General features: G+C 55.8%; 3 protein-coding genes across 6 annotated transcripts in view; 2 read left to right on the top strand and 1 right to left on the bottom strand.

Annotated features, from left to right (window-relative positions):
* Window positions 1-39: 39 nt before the first annotated feature.
* Window positions 40-7,607, top strand: NFKBIE (NFKB inhibitor epsilon). The gene is made up of 6 exons (XM_017547445.2): window positions 40-827; window positions 3,156-3,258; window positions 3,978-4,200; window positions 5,237-5,325; window positions 5,495-5,734; window positions 6,491-7,607. The coding sequence occupies exons 1-6, from the start codon at window positions 463-465 to the stop codon at window positions 6,554-6,556; spliced, it is 1,086 nt and encodes a 361-aa protein (XP_017402934.2). The 5' UTR covers window positions 40-462; the 3' UTR covers window positions 6,557-7,607.
* A 607-nt stretch (window positions 7,608-8,214) lies between these two features.
* Window positions 8,215-11,696, top strand: SLC35B2 (solute carrier family 35 member B2). 4 transcript variants are annotated; one of them, XM_017547446.1, is made up of 4 exons: window positions 8,215-8,389; window positions 8,927-9,120; window positions 9,313-9,467; window positions 10,160-11,696. In XM_017547446.1, exons 1-4 carry the CDS (start codon window positions 8,379-8,381, stop codon window positions 11,096-11,098), a joined length of 1,299 nt encoding a protein of 432 aa, XP_017402935.1. In that variant the 5' UTR covers window positions 8,215-8,378; the 3' UTR covers window positions 11,099-11,696. The 4 variants fall into 4 exon arrangements, with proteins under 4 accessions (XP_017402935.1, XP_037601283.1, XP_037601282.1 ...); XM_037745354.1 differs by lacking the exons at window positions 8,215-8,389; window positions 8,927-9,120 and adding exons at window positions 9,664-9,881; window positions 9,976-10,041 and having other exon boundaries at window positions 9,375-9,467; XM_017547448.2 differs by lacking the exons at window positions 8,215-8,389; window positions 8,927-9,120 and adding an exon at window positions 9,923-10,041 and having other exon boundaries at window positions 9,387-9,467.
* Window positions 11,697-11,926: 230 nt separating this feature from the next.
* Window positions 11,927-12,754, bottom strand: part of HSP90AB1 (heat shock protein 90 alpha family class B member 1) — a 7,477-nt gene continuing 6,649 nt past the window's right edge. The window contains exons 8-9 of the mRNA XM_017547233.2: window positions 12,419-12,752; window positions 11,927-12,310 (exon numbers count right to left, since the gene is read on the bottom strand). Coding sequence (XP_017402722.1) covers window positions 12,201-12,310; window positions 12,419-12,752 — 444 coding nt within the window. The 3' untranslated portion in view covers window positions 11,927-12,200. The remainder of the gene's footprint in view (window positions 12,311-12,418; window positions 12,753-12,754) is intronic.

Here is a 12,754-nt window from a genome sequence, read left to right as displayed (position 1 = left end):
TAATGAATGGAGTGAAAGAGGAAGGGGCAAAAAGTGAATGAATGAATGAGTGAATGAATCAACGAAGGAGTGAGTCAGGGCCCGGGAACCACAGACTCCAAGCCTACGTAGAGGCGAGGAAGGGGGATTCCGGAGGGGCGGGGTCTCCTTCCGGAAGCGCCAGCTGGGGGCGGGGCGGGGCGGGGCCATCTGAGACCTCTTTGGTCCCGAGGGGCGGGGCGAGGAGGAGAACCTGCTTGGGCGGCCCGCCTGCCCAGAGTAACCGTTGGGTGGACCCGGCCAGCGCTCCAAACCTTGTCCTCGCTGCGCGCCGGCCCCTCGGAGCCCCACAGCCCGGGAAGGAGGCCGCCGCGGGCCGGGCGCCCGCTCTGCTAAGCCGACCCGCAACCCGGAAAGGCGGCGCGGCGGAGCCCGGAGCCGGATCCTGCTCGGACTGGGCCCCTGCGGGCAGGCGCCGCGGGCATGTCGGAGGCTCGGAAGGAGCCGGACGAGGCGGACGAGGGCCAGTACGACTCTGGCATTGAGTCTCTGCGCTCTCTGCGCTCCCTACCCGAGCCCACCTCGGCTCCAGCCTCCGGGCCCTCGGACGGCGGCCCTCAGCCCTGCACTCATCCTCCAGGGCCCGCCAAGGAACCTCAGGAGAAGGAAGACGCGGATGGGGAGCGGGCTGACTCCACCTATGGCTCCTCCTCGCTCACCGAGACCCTGTCCTTGCTGGGGGACCCCGAGGCTGAGGACCCGGCCCCACGCTCGCCACTCCCCCACGCGGGGGCGCTGAGCCCGCAGCAGCTGGAAGCGCTCACTTACATCTCCGAGGACGGAGACACGTGAGTATGGGGGCTAGGCTGAAGCGGGATGCTAACTCTGGGCCTGCCCAAGAACCGCAACAGGCCGGGCACCCCACTCCCCGCTTAGGATCTTTCAAGTCCCCATTCACTCTTCCAAACTCCCGACTTAACTCTCAGCCCACTTTTGAGGTCCAGGCAGGCCCAGACCAGAAAACCTGGCATCATCTCTGTCCTCCCATTTTGGGGTGGGCAGAGCTGGCAGGACCCTTACCCAGGAACCACAGCCAGCATCTTGGAAATCTACCAGTAATCCACTCTTAGGAAGAGAAAATTCCCCTGACCAAGTCCAGTTTTTTTGTTTCTTCTTGCTGGGGAAGGGGACATCCTTATTTGCTCAATATCTGGGATTCCCAGTTCCTAACCTCAGAGTGCTCTGTCTCAAGGACCAACAGGTGTCAGTTACAGGGTGCCATTCGGGGGCCAGGAAGCTAGGCATGGGGGGGTGCCACCAGGGTGTAGGGTTGGGGCTGGTCCTCAGGAGTAGGGGTGAGCCAGACTGGGGCACTCTTGCCCCAGCAGACAGACAGGAGGCTGGCTGCCCCAGCTTACTTCCTCCTCTGCTAAGAAAGGGGAAGTGAGGGCTAGAGTCAGCATCCCTGACATCCTCTACCTCCAGGGCCCCCCGAATCCCACTAACTGTCATGCCTTACTCCCTCATTTAACCCTTCCTTCTCCAGACCCAGGTGGAGTTTGTTGGGAGTGGGCCAGAGGACAGTTGAAGTAAAAGGCAGTTGTATGGGATGGGTTGGCCAGCTGAGGATTTAGCACGCCCCCCCAAGAAGAAAGCATTGACAGAGGAGGGGAAGGTTGGGATCTGGGGATGAATAAATAGAGTTGGTGAGGGGGCTGGAATTCTTGATCAAGGGTGCTCAAATACATAGGAGTAGGGGAGGCAGGAGGTGGCTGTTCTAACCTGCTTTTTGGAGGTGCAGGGGCCTAGTCCTGGGTGATCATTGATAAAGATAGCTGGTGGGCCCAGTGGGTAGGAGAGGAGTGACCCGGTCCTTTTCGTACTCTGCCTGGATCACCAGCCCTCAGGTCCAGAACCCCAAGGTTTCGGGGGCTGCATGCAAGATACCTCTGATGACGTTTGATCCAAGGAGAGGGGACTTTTGACACTGCCATCTTTAGTCTCTCAGCCCCAGCCTTTTCCATCTCTAGTTAGAAGCAGGTATTGTATCCAGACGGGGTGTGTGTGGGGACGGGAGAAGCGTGCAGGCTCCCCAGGTAGTCCCCAGAGAGGAGGGGGCATTTTTCTCCATTGGAGGTGTCTGGGCTGTGGAAGGTATGGAAGTGGGAAGAGGAAGTGGGAGGAGGGGATACTGGGGGAGAGAGGGAGGTGGCTGCAAGAATGTGACCCAGAGAGCAGGCCCTGACCGAGGGGATTTCCAGAGCAGTTCCTCCCTCCCTCCGTCACTCTCCTGGGCCTCTCCTGCTGCCTGCCGCCAAAGCTTGCCACCCTCCTGCCCAAGCAGCCCCCTCCCAGCCCAGATGGGCCTTTTAGCCAAGCTACTGTCCTCACTGATGCCCCAAGGCAGCTGTCCCGACCTAGACCCTTCAGCACTGGCTTTCATTTTCCCCACCTGACGTGGGGAAACCCCAAGACTGGAACTTCCCCTCCCAACTAACCCCATTACCCCTAGATTAAGGTTCGTGGTCCCCTCAACAAACACATTTTCTGCACTGCAAAGACTTCCTCTTGGAGGTGCACACAGGAATGGAAGGCCCCTGGTAGGCCTGACCTGGTCTGTGCTATCTGAGAAGCGCTCTTGACTCCCCGGGAAGGGCAGCAGGACAGGATGCTGCTCTGTCTCCTTGCTCCTCTTCCAAGAGTGTCTGTGTCTCTCCCTTGGAATGTGTAACATTGAGTTGCTTGGGGGTACGGGGTGACCCTGCATCTGCCTCCTTCTTTCCTCCATGCTGGGGTGCTCAGCCCTGGAAACCCCCTCTGGACTACTTCGGCAGCTTTCAATTTGGCTTTGAGCTGCAGCTGGCCCAGCAGAGCCCTGAGGGCAGAGAAGAGTGGGTGTGGGCAGGGTAGACAGGAAGGCCCTTGTCTTGTCAGCACCCTGCCCACATGCCCACCCAGCCGCGGCCGTCCTGAAGGCCATCAGTGGGAACTTGGAGCTCCAACCTCTAGGATCCTGGCTTCCCACACCAACCCTCACTTCCTCGCCCACATTCTCACTTCCTGGACCTACCCTATCGGTAGCTAGTTAAAAGTTGATGTGTTCCTTCTAACCCCAAGACCCCAACCCCTCCCTGTGGCCTGGGCCCTAACTCCAAGCCCTGCCTCTGCTCCCCTAGGCTGGTCCACCTGGCAGTGATTCACGAGGCCCCAGCGGTGCTGCTCTGTTGCCTGGCTTTGCTGCCCCAGGAGGTCCTGGACATTCAAAACAACCTTTACCAGGTTGGTGACGAGAATGGGTTGTGCCCAGATACCTGTTTGTGCCCTGACAGCCATCCCCAGCAGCTACACTAATCCATAGGCTACTCACTCAGGAAACCATATGCCAGACACTGAGCTAGAAGCTGAAGAGACAAACACAAGTAAGATACGGCCTCTCCCTAAAGTGCTTGCAGCCTGGGCTGGGGGATTCATGTCAACAGCTAAATACACAGCCTGGTGACAAGAGTTGTGATAGAGACACATACCAGCTGCTATGGGGTCTAGCGTCTGTGTGCAGCAGCCAGGGAAGGCTTACAGAGGAGGTGACGTCTGAATGGAGCCTTAGCAGAGAGGTTTGCCAGGGAAAGACTGCCTGGTGCCTCTGTGTTTCCTCCAACATAACCCCTGCAGCCTAACGCCTAGGGGTAATAGAAGTCTCCCCACAGGATGAGAGGCTAGACTCTGTCCCTGCATGTCCTTTCTCCAGGGCCTACGGTGACTTACAAGAAAAGCAGAGAGCTACTTTCTTCACCTTGCTTCCAGAATTGGGGTCCCAAGAGATTGGTGGGACTCGGGGCTGACAGGAGAAGGGCTTGGTGGTATTTCCTTGGAAGCCCAGGCTATGACTTTTATAAGCGGCTTTCAAAGATGCTGGCAGCTGGTGCTTCTGGAGCCCAAGCTTGTTCCCAGAGGTGGGAGCATGCTGCAGTGGCCCCATGACCCTCTATTTGTGCCTCCAGACAGCACTCCATCTGGCTGTACATCTGGACCAACCGGGTGCAGTTCGGGCACTGGTGCTGAAGGGGGCCAGCCGGGCACTACAGGACCGGCATGGTGACACAGCCCTGCATGTGGCCTGCCAGCGCCAGCACCTGGCCTGTGCCCGCTGCCTGCTGGAGGGGCGGCCAGAGCCAGGCAGAGGACCATCTCACTCTCTGGACCTCCAGCTGCAAAACTGGCAAGGTGTGGACAGTCTTAGGGCCTGTGGGAGGAGGAGGGCCTAGGAGATAGGGATCCCACTCTTCGGGAAGGGAGGGTCCCAGCTTGTCCATTGGTGCCCCTCCTACTGTAAGCACATAGAGATTCAGTACATCTTTGCTAAATGAATAAATGGATGATTTGAGTTAGAATTTACCCAGTACCTACTGTGTGCTGAGCAGAAAACTAAATATTGCTTTTAAGATACTTAGTTTAACAGAGATCAGATGACCTGATTCATTCATTCAACAGAAATGTACCAAGAGTTTTCTGTGTGCCAGATATTATCCTAGGAACTATGTTTGCATCTGTGTGCATAACAGAGAAAAATTGAGACGCGCAATAAATACAAGAAGTGAGCTATGTAATAAGCTAAAAGGAAGTAAGTGCTGTAGTGAAAAGTAGAGCAGTGGCGGGAAGGAATGTGGGGAACAGCGGAGTTGATGTGATTGTTCAATAGGGTGGTCAGGGAAGGCCTCATGGAGCTAGGGACATCTGAATAGGGACTTGAAGGAGGTGAAGAATGTAAATTTGAATCGAAATCTCTATTAGTGAGCAAGGGTCAGGAAGTGTCCAGGTGTCCAGACCAGAAAGGAAACAGCAAAAAGGCCAGGGGAACACACAGAAGGAAGTGGCCCCTAAGAAAGGGCTGGGAGCCTGAGGATCTTAGATGGCTTTTCAGAAAAGGTGGCTTTCAGACTGGGCTTGAAGGCAGGTTTTGTGTGTGTGTGTGTGTGTGTGTGTGTTTTGCGTATAGGAGGAGGGTGTTTTTTGACATGTCACTCAGCAACCTGACTCCTGAAGCATGAAAGTTTCAATAACATGACTCTGAAAAAGTGGAAACTTTGAGTTCCTTTCCCCTTAAATTTTTGAGGGGGTTTTGGGGTTTGCATTTTAACAGTCTTGTGATTAAAGACATTGAGTGGGCAGTGAGTCCCATGGGGCTGAATGGCTGGGAGGTCCCGGAAGAGAGGGAGTTGGTGGGTGCAGATCAGCAGCCCTCACCCTCACCCCATCCCAGGTCTGGCTTGTCTCCACATCGCCACCCTGCAGAAGAACCAACCACTCATGGAACTGCTGCTTCAAAATGGAGCTGACATTGATGTGCAGGTGAGGCAGCCATCAGCACACTGCCTGGCGCAGGGCCTGCCCCCCACCTGACCCAGCCCCAGGTCCCCTGACCAGCAGTCAGAAGTGGTAGCATTTACCTCCTTATCCAGAGCCCGGGCCCAGCACACGGCCTCTGAGGGCCTTGGCTGATATCCTTATTCCTTCCCAGGAGGGCACCAGTGGGAAGACAGCGCTGCACCTGGCTGTGGAAACCCAAGAGCGGGGCCTGGTACAGTTCCTGCTCCAGGCTGGTGCCCAGGTAGATGCCCGCATGCTGAATGGGTGCACACCCCTGCACCTGGCAGCTGGGCGGGGCCTCATGGGCATCTCATCCACTCTGTGCAAGGCGGGTGCTGACTCCCTGCTGCGGAACGTGGAGGATGAGACACCCCAGGACCTGACCGAGGAAGTAAGAGGCATATGCTTTGCTCTCCAGGGCCTCCTCGCACACCCATGGCAGAGAAAGGTGTTGTCATTAGCTGAAAGGGCCACAGAGCTCGGAGTCCTGGGGTATAACCAGGACTGTGCCACTGGCCAACTGTGGGAACTTGAGCCTGTTTCCTTAGTTGGTCAGGACCAGGGAGCCAAATTTGGACTCCTACAGGGACCCTGCAGTTAACGTGAATCAGTGAAGCTGGCCAGGTATGAGACCATGGTGCGGTGAGGCCTGTAGGAACTCAGAGAGCCATCCCTGATGGTCTCTGTACTCAGCTTCAGCAAAGGCTTACAGAGCAGGAGTGTAAGCCCAGTTTTTCCTGGTCTTGGAATTTTTTGAGAGGTGAAATCCAGATTTTCTGTATAATCTTTCCTATTTTTAAATGTTCAATGTGAAAAAGAAACCCAAAATTTTCTGCGAGTACCCAGCCTCCCCCACCCCCACAACAACAAAAAACCCAGGTCCATGGGCAGGATCATCTCTAAGGTCCCTCCTAACTCGGATATCCTGGCATTATCTTAGAAAAGGAAGGCTCACCTATGTCCTCAGGGCTCTGCCCAGCCCAGAGAGGCCACTACTTTGAGGATTCGTATGAAGATTTCTTCCCTGATGGTCTTCAACTGTCATTTGGTGGGGAGGGAGTGGCCCAACAGGTTTCCCTGGGTCCCCTTTCCCAAGTCACCTTTTCTCATGTCCTCTGATCTTGCTTCTCTCCATTCTCCTTCTCAGTCCCTTGTCCTTTTGCCTTTTGATGACCTGAAGATCTCAGGGAAACTGCTGCTATGTACCGACTGAAGCCAGGCAGGGTCTGGGATCCTCGGGGCTCAACCTCTTTCTATCTGGAAGCTGGAGTCATCACTGCTGCAGTTTGGGCCCAGGCTGTGTGCTCTTCTGGTGCCCTAGGGACTGCTATGGCCAGAGCCTGGGGCCAGCCAACAGAGTCCTGAGCTGAGAAGGAGGGACTGCAAGTGAGAGAGAGCCAGTCTGGAAGGAGGAGCTCTCCAGATGGACAGGGATTCTTGGAAGACCCCCAAAGCCCCAGGTATCCTGGGTGAAGCCTGTTTGCCTCTCTTGAAAATGGCAGGTGCTCTTGTTTCTACCCATGTTGGGTCAGCCTGAAACTGTCAATCAGTAGGAAACATGATGGACACTCCTGAGTGAGAAGAGACGGAAATAGGAACAAGCTGAACTCTGAGAGGGGTCCTATCTTACTGCTGTTGAGGACCCTGAAACACTTGTTTAAAGACTTCACAGAGAAGGCTCTGAACTGAGCGACTGGGGAAGGGCAGTTTCAGTAACATGACACTAAAATGGCAGAGACGTTAAAAAAGTTTTTCCCTTCTAGAGCTGTTTTGTGCGCATGCATGTCTGTGTGCATTGGGGCTTTTTAGACAGGCCTGCCCTATGACTTTGTGGTGGAGGCAGAGAGAATGAAATTGTCCCCTGAGCACGGTAGGGCCTTGCTGGGTGGGGTCAGAGGCCAGTAGTCCCCAGGCCTTTCTCTGTGTCCAGCATAGACCCTTGTCCTTGCTGTGGAAATGATAAGGGATGAAGGGAGAGGACGAAGAATGGGAAGACACAGGCCCTGGAACCCTCCCCACTGCCCTGGGCACTGCCATCTGGAGGAGCCTGGGGACGAGGGTAGCCCAGGGTGGCTGGGCACAAGGGAGCTGTGACTTCACATTTTTCCTCCCATTCCTCGCCTTCCAGGGCCCAGTTAGGTTGGTCCTATGCTGGCATGAAGAGTGTGGGGAATAAACCAGCACAGTCACTGGCCACTTGGAGCTTCTCAGCCAGCGAGAGAGACAGCTGTTAAAAGTGTAAACATCCAAATAAAGATGTCCTTACAAGTTGCAGTAGGTGCTGTGAAGGGAAAGAATAATGGGAAGGAAAAGGATGGAGTCGGGAGAGGGTCATGCTTTGGGTGGCCCGGGAACCCCCGCCTGAGGCGTATCATCTCAACTGGGATGTAAGGATGAGTAAAGGGATGAGGGCAGAGCATTTGGGGGAAAGCCTTGAGTAAATTAGAAGAACTGAGAGCAGGCCAGCGGGGCTCCACAGCGGGTGGGTGAGTGGGCGAGGAACACGGGCAAGGCCATGTAGAGGTCATGAGAAGTCGGGGGACAGGATTACTGCCCAGCCAAAAAAGGAAGGAGACACCTTCATCCTTTCAGAAAACGGGAAAACTGTAACAGAGAGTGGCTTGGGATGCAGAGTCTCAATGTCCGGTCCACAAGATGGCAATGGTCACCATGACCTCTGGGACGCTTATGAAGGCCGAGGGCGATGACGAAGCACAGGGGACGCGCCAAGCTGGCGCCTCTCCAGGACTGGGGCTCCCCGCGCCCAGGGGCAGCCCAGCTCCCCGAACCCGAGCCGCATCTGCCTCCGGGCCGCGCGGGGGCGCTGTGGCCCAGCGGCGGCCCGGGGCGCTGCGTGGTCGCGGCAGGGGCGGAGGGGGCCGCGGGGAGGGAGGCGGGAAGAGCGCGGCACTTCCGCTGGCCGCTGGCTTGCTGGCCGCTCCCGGAGGCGGCGGCGGGAGCGGAGGGAGCGCAGGGGGCGCGCGGCCCGGGGACTCGCATTCCCCGGCCCCCCTCCACCCTACGCGGCCTGGACCATGGACGCCAGGTGGGGGGCTAGGGCAGCGGCGAGCTCACGTGACCGAGCCCCCGGTCCACGTGACTGCCGCACCTCAGCACTGGGCGCCGGGTGGGGTCCTGGCGACCCGGCTGTAGGCCGGCATAGCTCTGCCCAGAGCTAGTGGGGATAGGGGTGCGGCTTGGTTTTGTGCTTCTTGGGAAGCTTCGGGAGTGTCGGGCGGAGGGGCTGGGGACCCTGACGCCCCGGGAATGTGGAAAGCAGGGTGGGGGAAGGGGTGCCGCCTCTGGCCTGAGCAGCGGGCTAACGCTGGAGGGAACAGAGGAGACCTGTGTGGCCGGAGGGGCGGATCCGCCCCCGGGGAGGGAGGAAGCCTTGCCTGGCCAGTGCCGGCCCCCACGCCCCCACCCCCCCGCCCCCCCGAGAGAAAGAGAGGCTCTTTGTCCCAGCCAGGCTGCAGCGGAGGGGGCGGGGAAGAGACTGCGGGCCCTACTCCACTGTGGTCCCCTTGGAGGGCGGAGGGGATGAGGAACTGCACCCTAATCCTTACGTCCGCCTTCCCTACAGGTGGTGTGCAGTGGTGGTGCTTGCTGCGTTCCCCTCCTTAGGGGCAGGTGGGGAGACTCCCGAAGCCCCTCCGGAGTCATGGACCCAGCTCTGGTTCTTCCGATTTTTGGTGAATGCTGCTGGCTATGCCAGCTTTATGGTACCTGGCTACCTCCTGGTGCAGTACTTCAGGCGGAAGAATTACCTGGAGACAGGTGTGTGTAGAAAGGGCGGGGAAGTGACCCAAGTCGGGACGGAGGATGTTGGCCAGCAGTCCAAACGGGATAGGACTTGGAGAGGGAGAGAGGGAGCCCGGCCTGTAGGCGGGACAACAGAGCAGGCTGGCTGCTCTGGGGAAGAAGTAGTGCTACGGAGATCTGGGGCTTGACTTTGTGTGCTTTCTTCAGGTAGGGGCCTCTGCTTCCCCCTGGTGAAAGCTTGTGTGTTTGGCAATGAGCCCAAGGCCTCTGATGAGGTTCCCTTGGCGCCCCGAACAGAGGCGGCAGAGACCACCCCGATGTGGCAGGCCCTGAAGCTGCTCTTCTGTGCCACAGGGCTCCAGGTGGGTAGGTGGGCTCAGCCTCTCTTCCTGGGTTGGATCCCGGTGGGCAGGGATTCTGTGAAGGTTTCCATCTTACCAGTCCCAGAGCTTTGCTGGTTGGTGTGTTTCGTGTCCTCCTCCCAGGGGCACGCTGCACCTCCGTCTTGGAGGTGTTTGGGGGAAATGCTCTTTTCTTTCCTCCTTTCCCCCTCTCCAGCACTGGTACTGAAAGTTCATGCTGTTATTTCAAGATGTCTAGTGCAGAAGAGAGACCTCCTCTTGCCCTCTTCTGTGATTTCTACCGTGCTGTTATACTTTCTGTACTGCTGTTGCACATACTGTGAACTCACTGATAAAATTGCTGGGGAGCCCTTCAGCCGTCCCCCAGTAGTGCATGTGAGAGGGTGCTAAGATGCTGACCTGTGGCATTTTGCAGTGAGTACTGGTTCCACCTTGAATATCATGTTGAACTACAGGTATCCAGTTCTCCCTGAGAGTTCTTGCCTCCCTGAATTGGTTTTTCGCACAGTTGATTCCCTGCAAGGTGAATCCAGTCTTAGGAGGGGAGAAGAAACTCCTACAGAGGAACCCGAAAGTGTGTATTTTCCTTTGAATCACTGGGCATCATCCTGAAGAAGAGGGAGAGGTCTATTTTTGTCTACCTTTTCATTCTCTTGCTTATTGTCTCCCCTGCCTCTACCTTCACCCACCAGGTGTCTTATCTGACTTGGGGTGTGCTGCAGGAAAGAGTGATGACCCGCAGTTATGGGGCCACAGCCACATCACCGGGTGAGCGCTTTACGGACTCACAGTTCCTGGTGCTAATGAACCGAGTGCTGGCACTGATTGTGGCTGGCCTCTCCTGCATCCTCTGCAAGCAGCCCCGGCATGGGGCACCCATGTACCGGTACTCCTTTGCCAGCCTGTCCAATGTGCTTAGCAGCTGGTGCCAATACGAAGCTCTCAAGTTCGTCAGCTTCCCCACCCAGGTGCTGGCCAAGGCTTCTAAGGTGATCCCTGTCATGCTGATGGGAAAGCTTGTGTCTCGCCGCAGCTACGAACACTGGGAATACCTGACAGCCACCCTCATCTCCATTGGGGTCAGCATGTTTCTGCTATCCAGCGGACCAGAGCCCCGCAGCTCCCCAGCCACCACACTCTCAGGCCTTGTCTTACTGGCAGGCTATATTGCTTTTGACAGCTTCACCTCAAACTGGCAGGATGCCCTGTTTGCCTATAAGATGTCATCGGTGCAGATGATGTTTGGGGTCAATTTCTTCTCCTGCCTCTTCACAGTAGGCTCACTGCTAGAACAGGGGGCCCTGCTGGAGGGGACCCGCTTCATGGGGCGACACAGTGAGTTTGCTGCCCATGCCTTGCTACTCTCCATCTGCTCCGCATGTGGCCAGCTGTTCATCTTTTACACCATTGGGCAGTTTGGGGCTGCTGTCTTCACCATCATCATGACCCTCCGCCAGGCCTTTGCCATCCTTCTTTCCTGCCTTCTCTATGGCCACACTGTCACTGTGGTGGGAGGGCTGGGGGTGGCTGTGGTGTTTGCTGCCCTCCTGCTCCGAGTCTATGCACGGGGCCGCCTAAAGCAACGGGGAAAGAAGGCTGTGCCTGTTGAGTCCCCTGTGCAGAAGGTTTGAGGGTGGAGAGGGCCTGAGGGGCGAAGTAAAATAGGACCCTTCCACCATCCCCATTTCCCTCTTCATCACCTCTGAGGAGCTGGCTCAAGGGCAAAACGCAGGTGTTTTCTCAGTATCACAGACCAGCTCTGCAGCAGAGGGTGGGGAGCCCAGGAGGCAGCCTTCCCTTTTGCCTTAAGTCACCCATCTTCCAACAAGCAGTTTATTCTGAGCTCCAGGGTAGAGACAGTCCTCAGTGAGGGATTAAGAGGGCATAGGGAGCTTCTACAGTTCTCTAAGTTCTGGTTAAGTCTTGCCCTAGCTGTGGCTCTGCCACCTTCTAGACTCCCCCCACCGCCCCCATCTATAGACATCCATTTCTTACCCTGGTGAGAAAAGCACAAAGTGGTGTAGGCTCCAATGCTGCTTTCCCAGGAGGGTGAAGTGAAGATGGTGCTGTGCTGAGGAAAGGGGATGCAGAGCCCTGCCCAGCACCACCTCCCCCTAAGCTCCTGGATCCCTAGGCTCTGCTCCATGAGCCTGTTGCAGGTTTTGGTACTTTAGAAATGTAACTTTTTGCTCTTAATTTTATTTTATTAAATTAAATTACTGCAGTGGACTTGGTCCTGTGTTTTGGTTGACTGAAAGGGCCTTATTACATGGTAGTTTACCCAAACTGCCTTTAGCTTCAGTGTGTGTTAAGACACACAATACCAATGAGCCCTAACTACAAAACCAACTCAACAACTTGCTGTGCTCATGAAAACAGGAAGGAAAGAGCTGGGGTAGGGAAAGGGAGACAGAAGCTAGGGAAAGACAACATATCCACCTTACAAGGGAGAGCAGAACTGTATAAAAACAGCATATTCTTTATTTTGCATACTTTTAATTTCAGAACAAAATGAACAAACAAAATAAAAAACCACAATACACAACATCCAATCCTGCTGTCAGAGTAGGGAAAGAATGGGGGCTTGACACCCTTGTTTCCTGCCTTCAACCGAAGGACAGGACAGAAAAACACCAGACATCAGCAGGGGGAGCCAGGTGGGAGAGGGGCACTCAAGGCTGCAGGGGGAGCCATGGGGACACTATACAAGGGCAGTTTTCCAACTATGAACTCCTAATCTACTTCTTCCATGCGAGACGCATCCTCATCACCCTCAAGAGGAGGGATCTCATCAGGAACTGCAGCACTGGGTTCCTCTGCTGCCACTTCATCTTCATCAATACCTGAAGAAAAAAAGCCATGTGAGACTTCACCAAATAGCAGTAAATCAAATTCATACAAGAGACTAGTTGCACAAACACCTTACCACACCAAATACCAAAGCTACTTACCTAGACCTAACTTGATCATGCGGTAGATGCGGTTGGAGTGGGTCTGGGGATCCTCAAGGGAAAAGCCAGAAGAGAGCAGGGCGGTTTCAAACAGCAGCACCACAAGGTCCTTAACTGCCTTGTCATTCTTGTCTGCCTCAGCCTTCTGCCGCAGCGTCTCCACAATAGGGTGGTCAGGGTTTATCTCCAGGTGCTTTTTGGCCATCATGTAGCCCATGGTGGAGTTGTCCCGAAGTGCCTGGGCTTTCATGATCCGCTCCATATTGGCTGTCCAGCCGTAGGTGCTGGTCACAATGCAGCAGGGTGAAGACACAAGCCTATTGGAGATTGTCACCT

Source organism: Cebus imitator, unplaced genomic scaffold, assembly GCF_001604975.1.
Source record: "Cebus imitator isolate Cc_AM_T3 unplaced genomic scaffold, Cebus_imitator-1.0 Scaffold197, whole genome shotgun sequence".
Lineage (NCBI taxonomy): Eukaryota > Metazoa > Chordata > Mammalia > Primates > Cebidae > Cebus > Cebus imitator.
This window is presented reverse-complemented; position numbering and strand designations above follow the sequence as displayed.

Coding starts and splice junctions, on each gene's coding strand:
- SLC35B2 (XM_017547446.1), top strand. Junction 9,121..9,312: donor GAAGAATTACCTGGAGACAG/GTGTGTGTAGAA, acceptor TGCTTTCTTCAG/GTAGGGGCCTCTGCTTCCCC. Junction 9,468..10,159: donor TCTGTGCCACAGGGCTCCAG/GTGGGTAGGTGG, acceptor TTCACCCACCAG/GTGTCTTATCTGACTTGGGG.
- NFKBIE (XM_017547445.2), top strand. CDS start 463: ATGTCGGAGGCTCGGAAGGAGCCGGACGAGGCGGACGAGGGCCAGTAC. Junction 4,201..5,236: donor CCAGCTGCAAAACTGGCAAG/GTGTGGACAGTC, acceptor ACCCCATCCCAG/GTCTGGCTTGTCTCCACATC. Junction 5,326..5,494: donor GAGCTGACATTGATGTGCAG/GTGAGGCAGCCA, acceptor ATTCCTTCCCAG/GAGGGCACCAGTGGGAAGAC.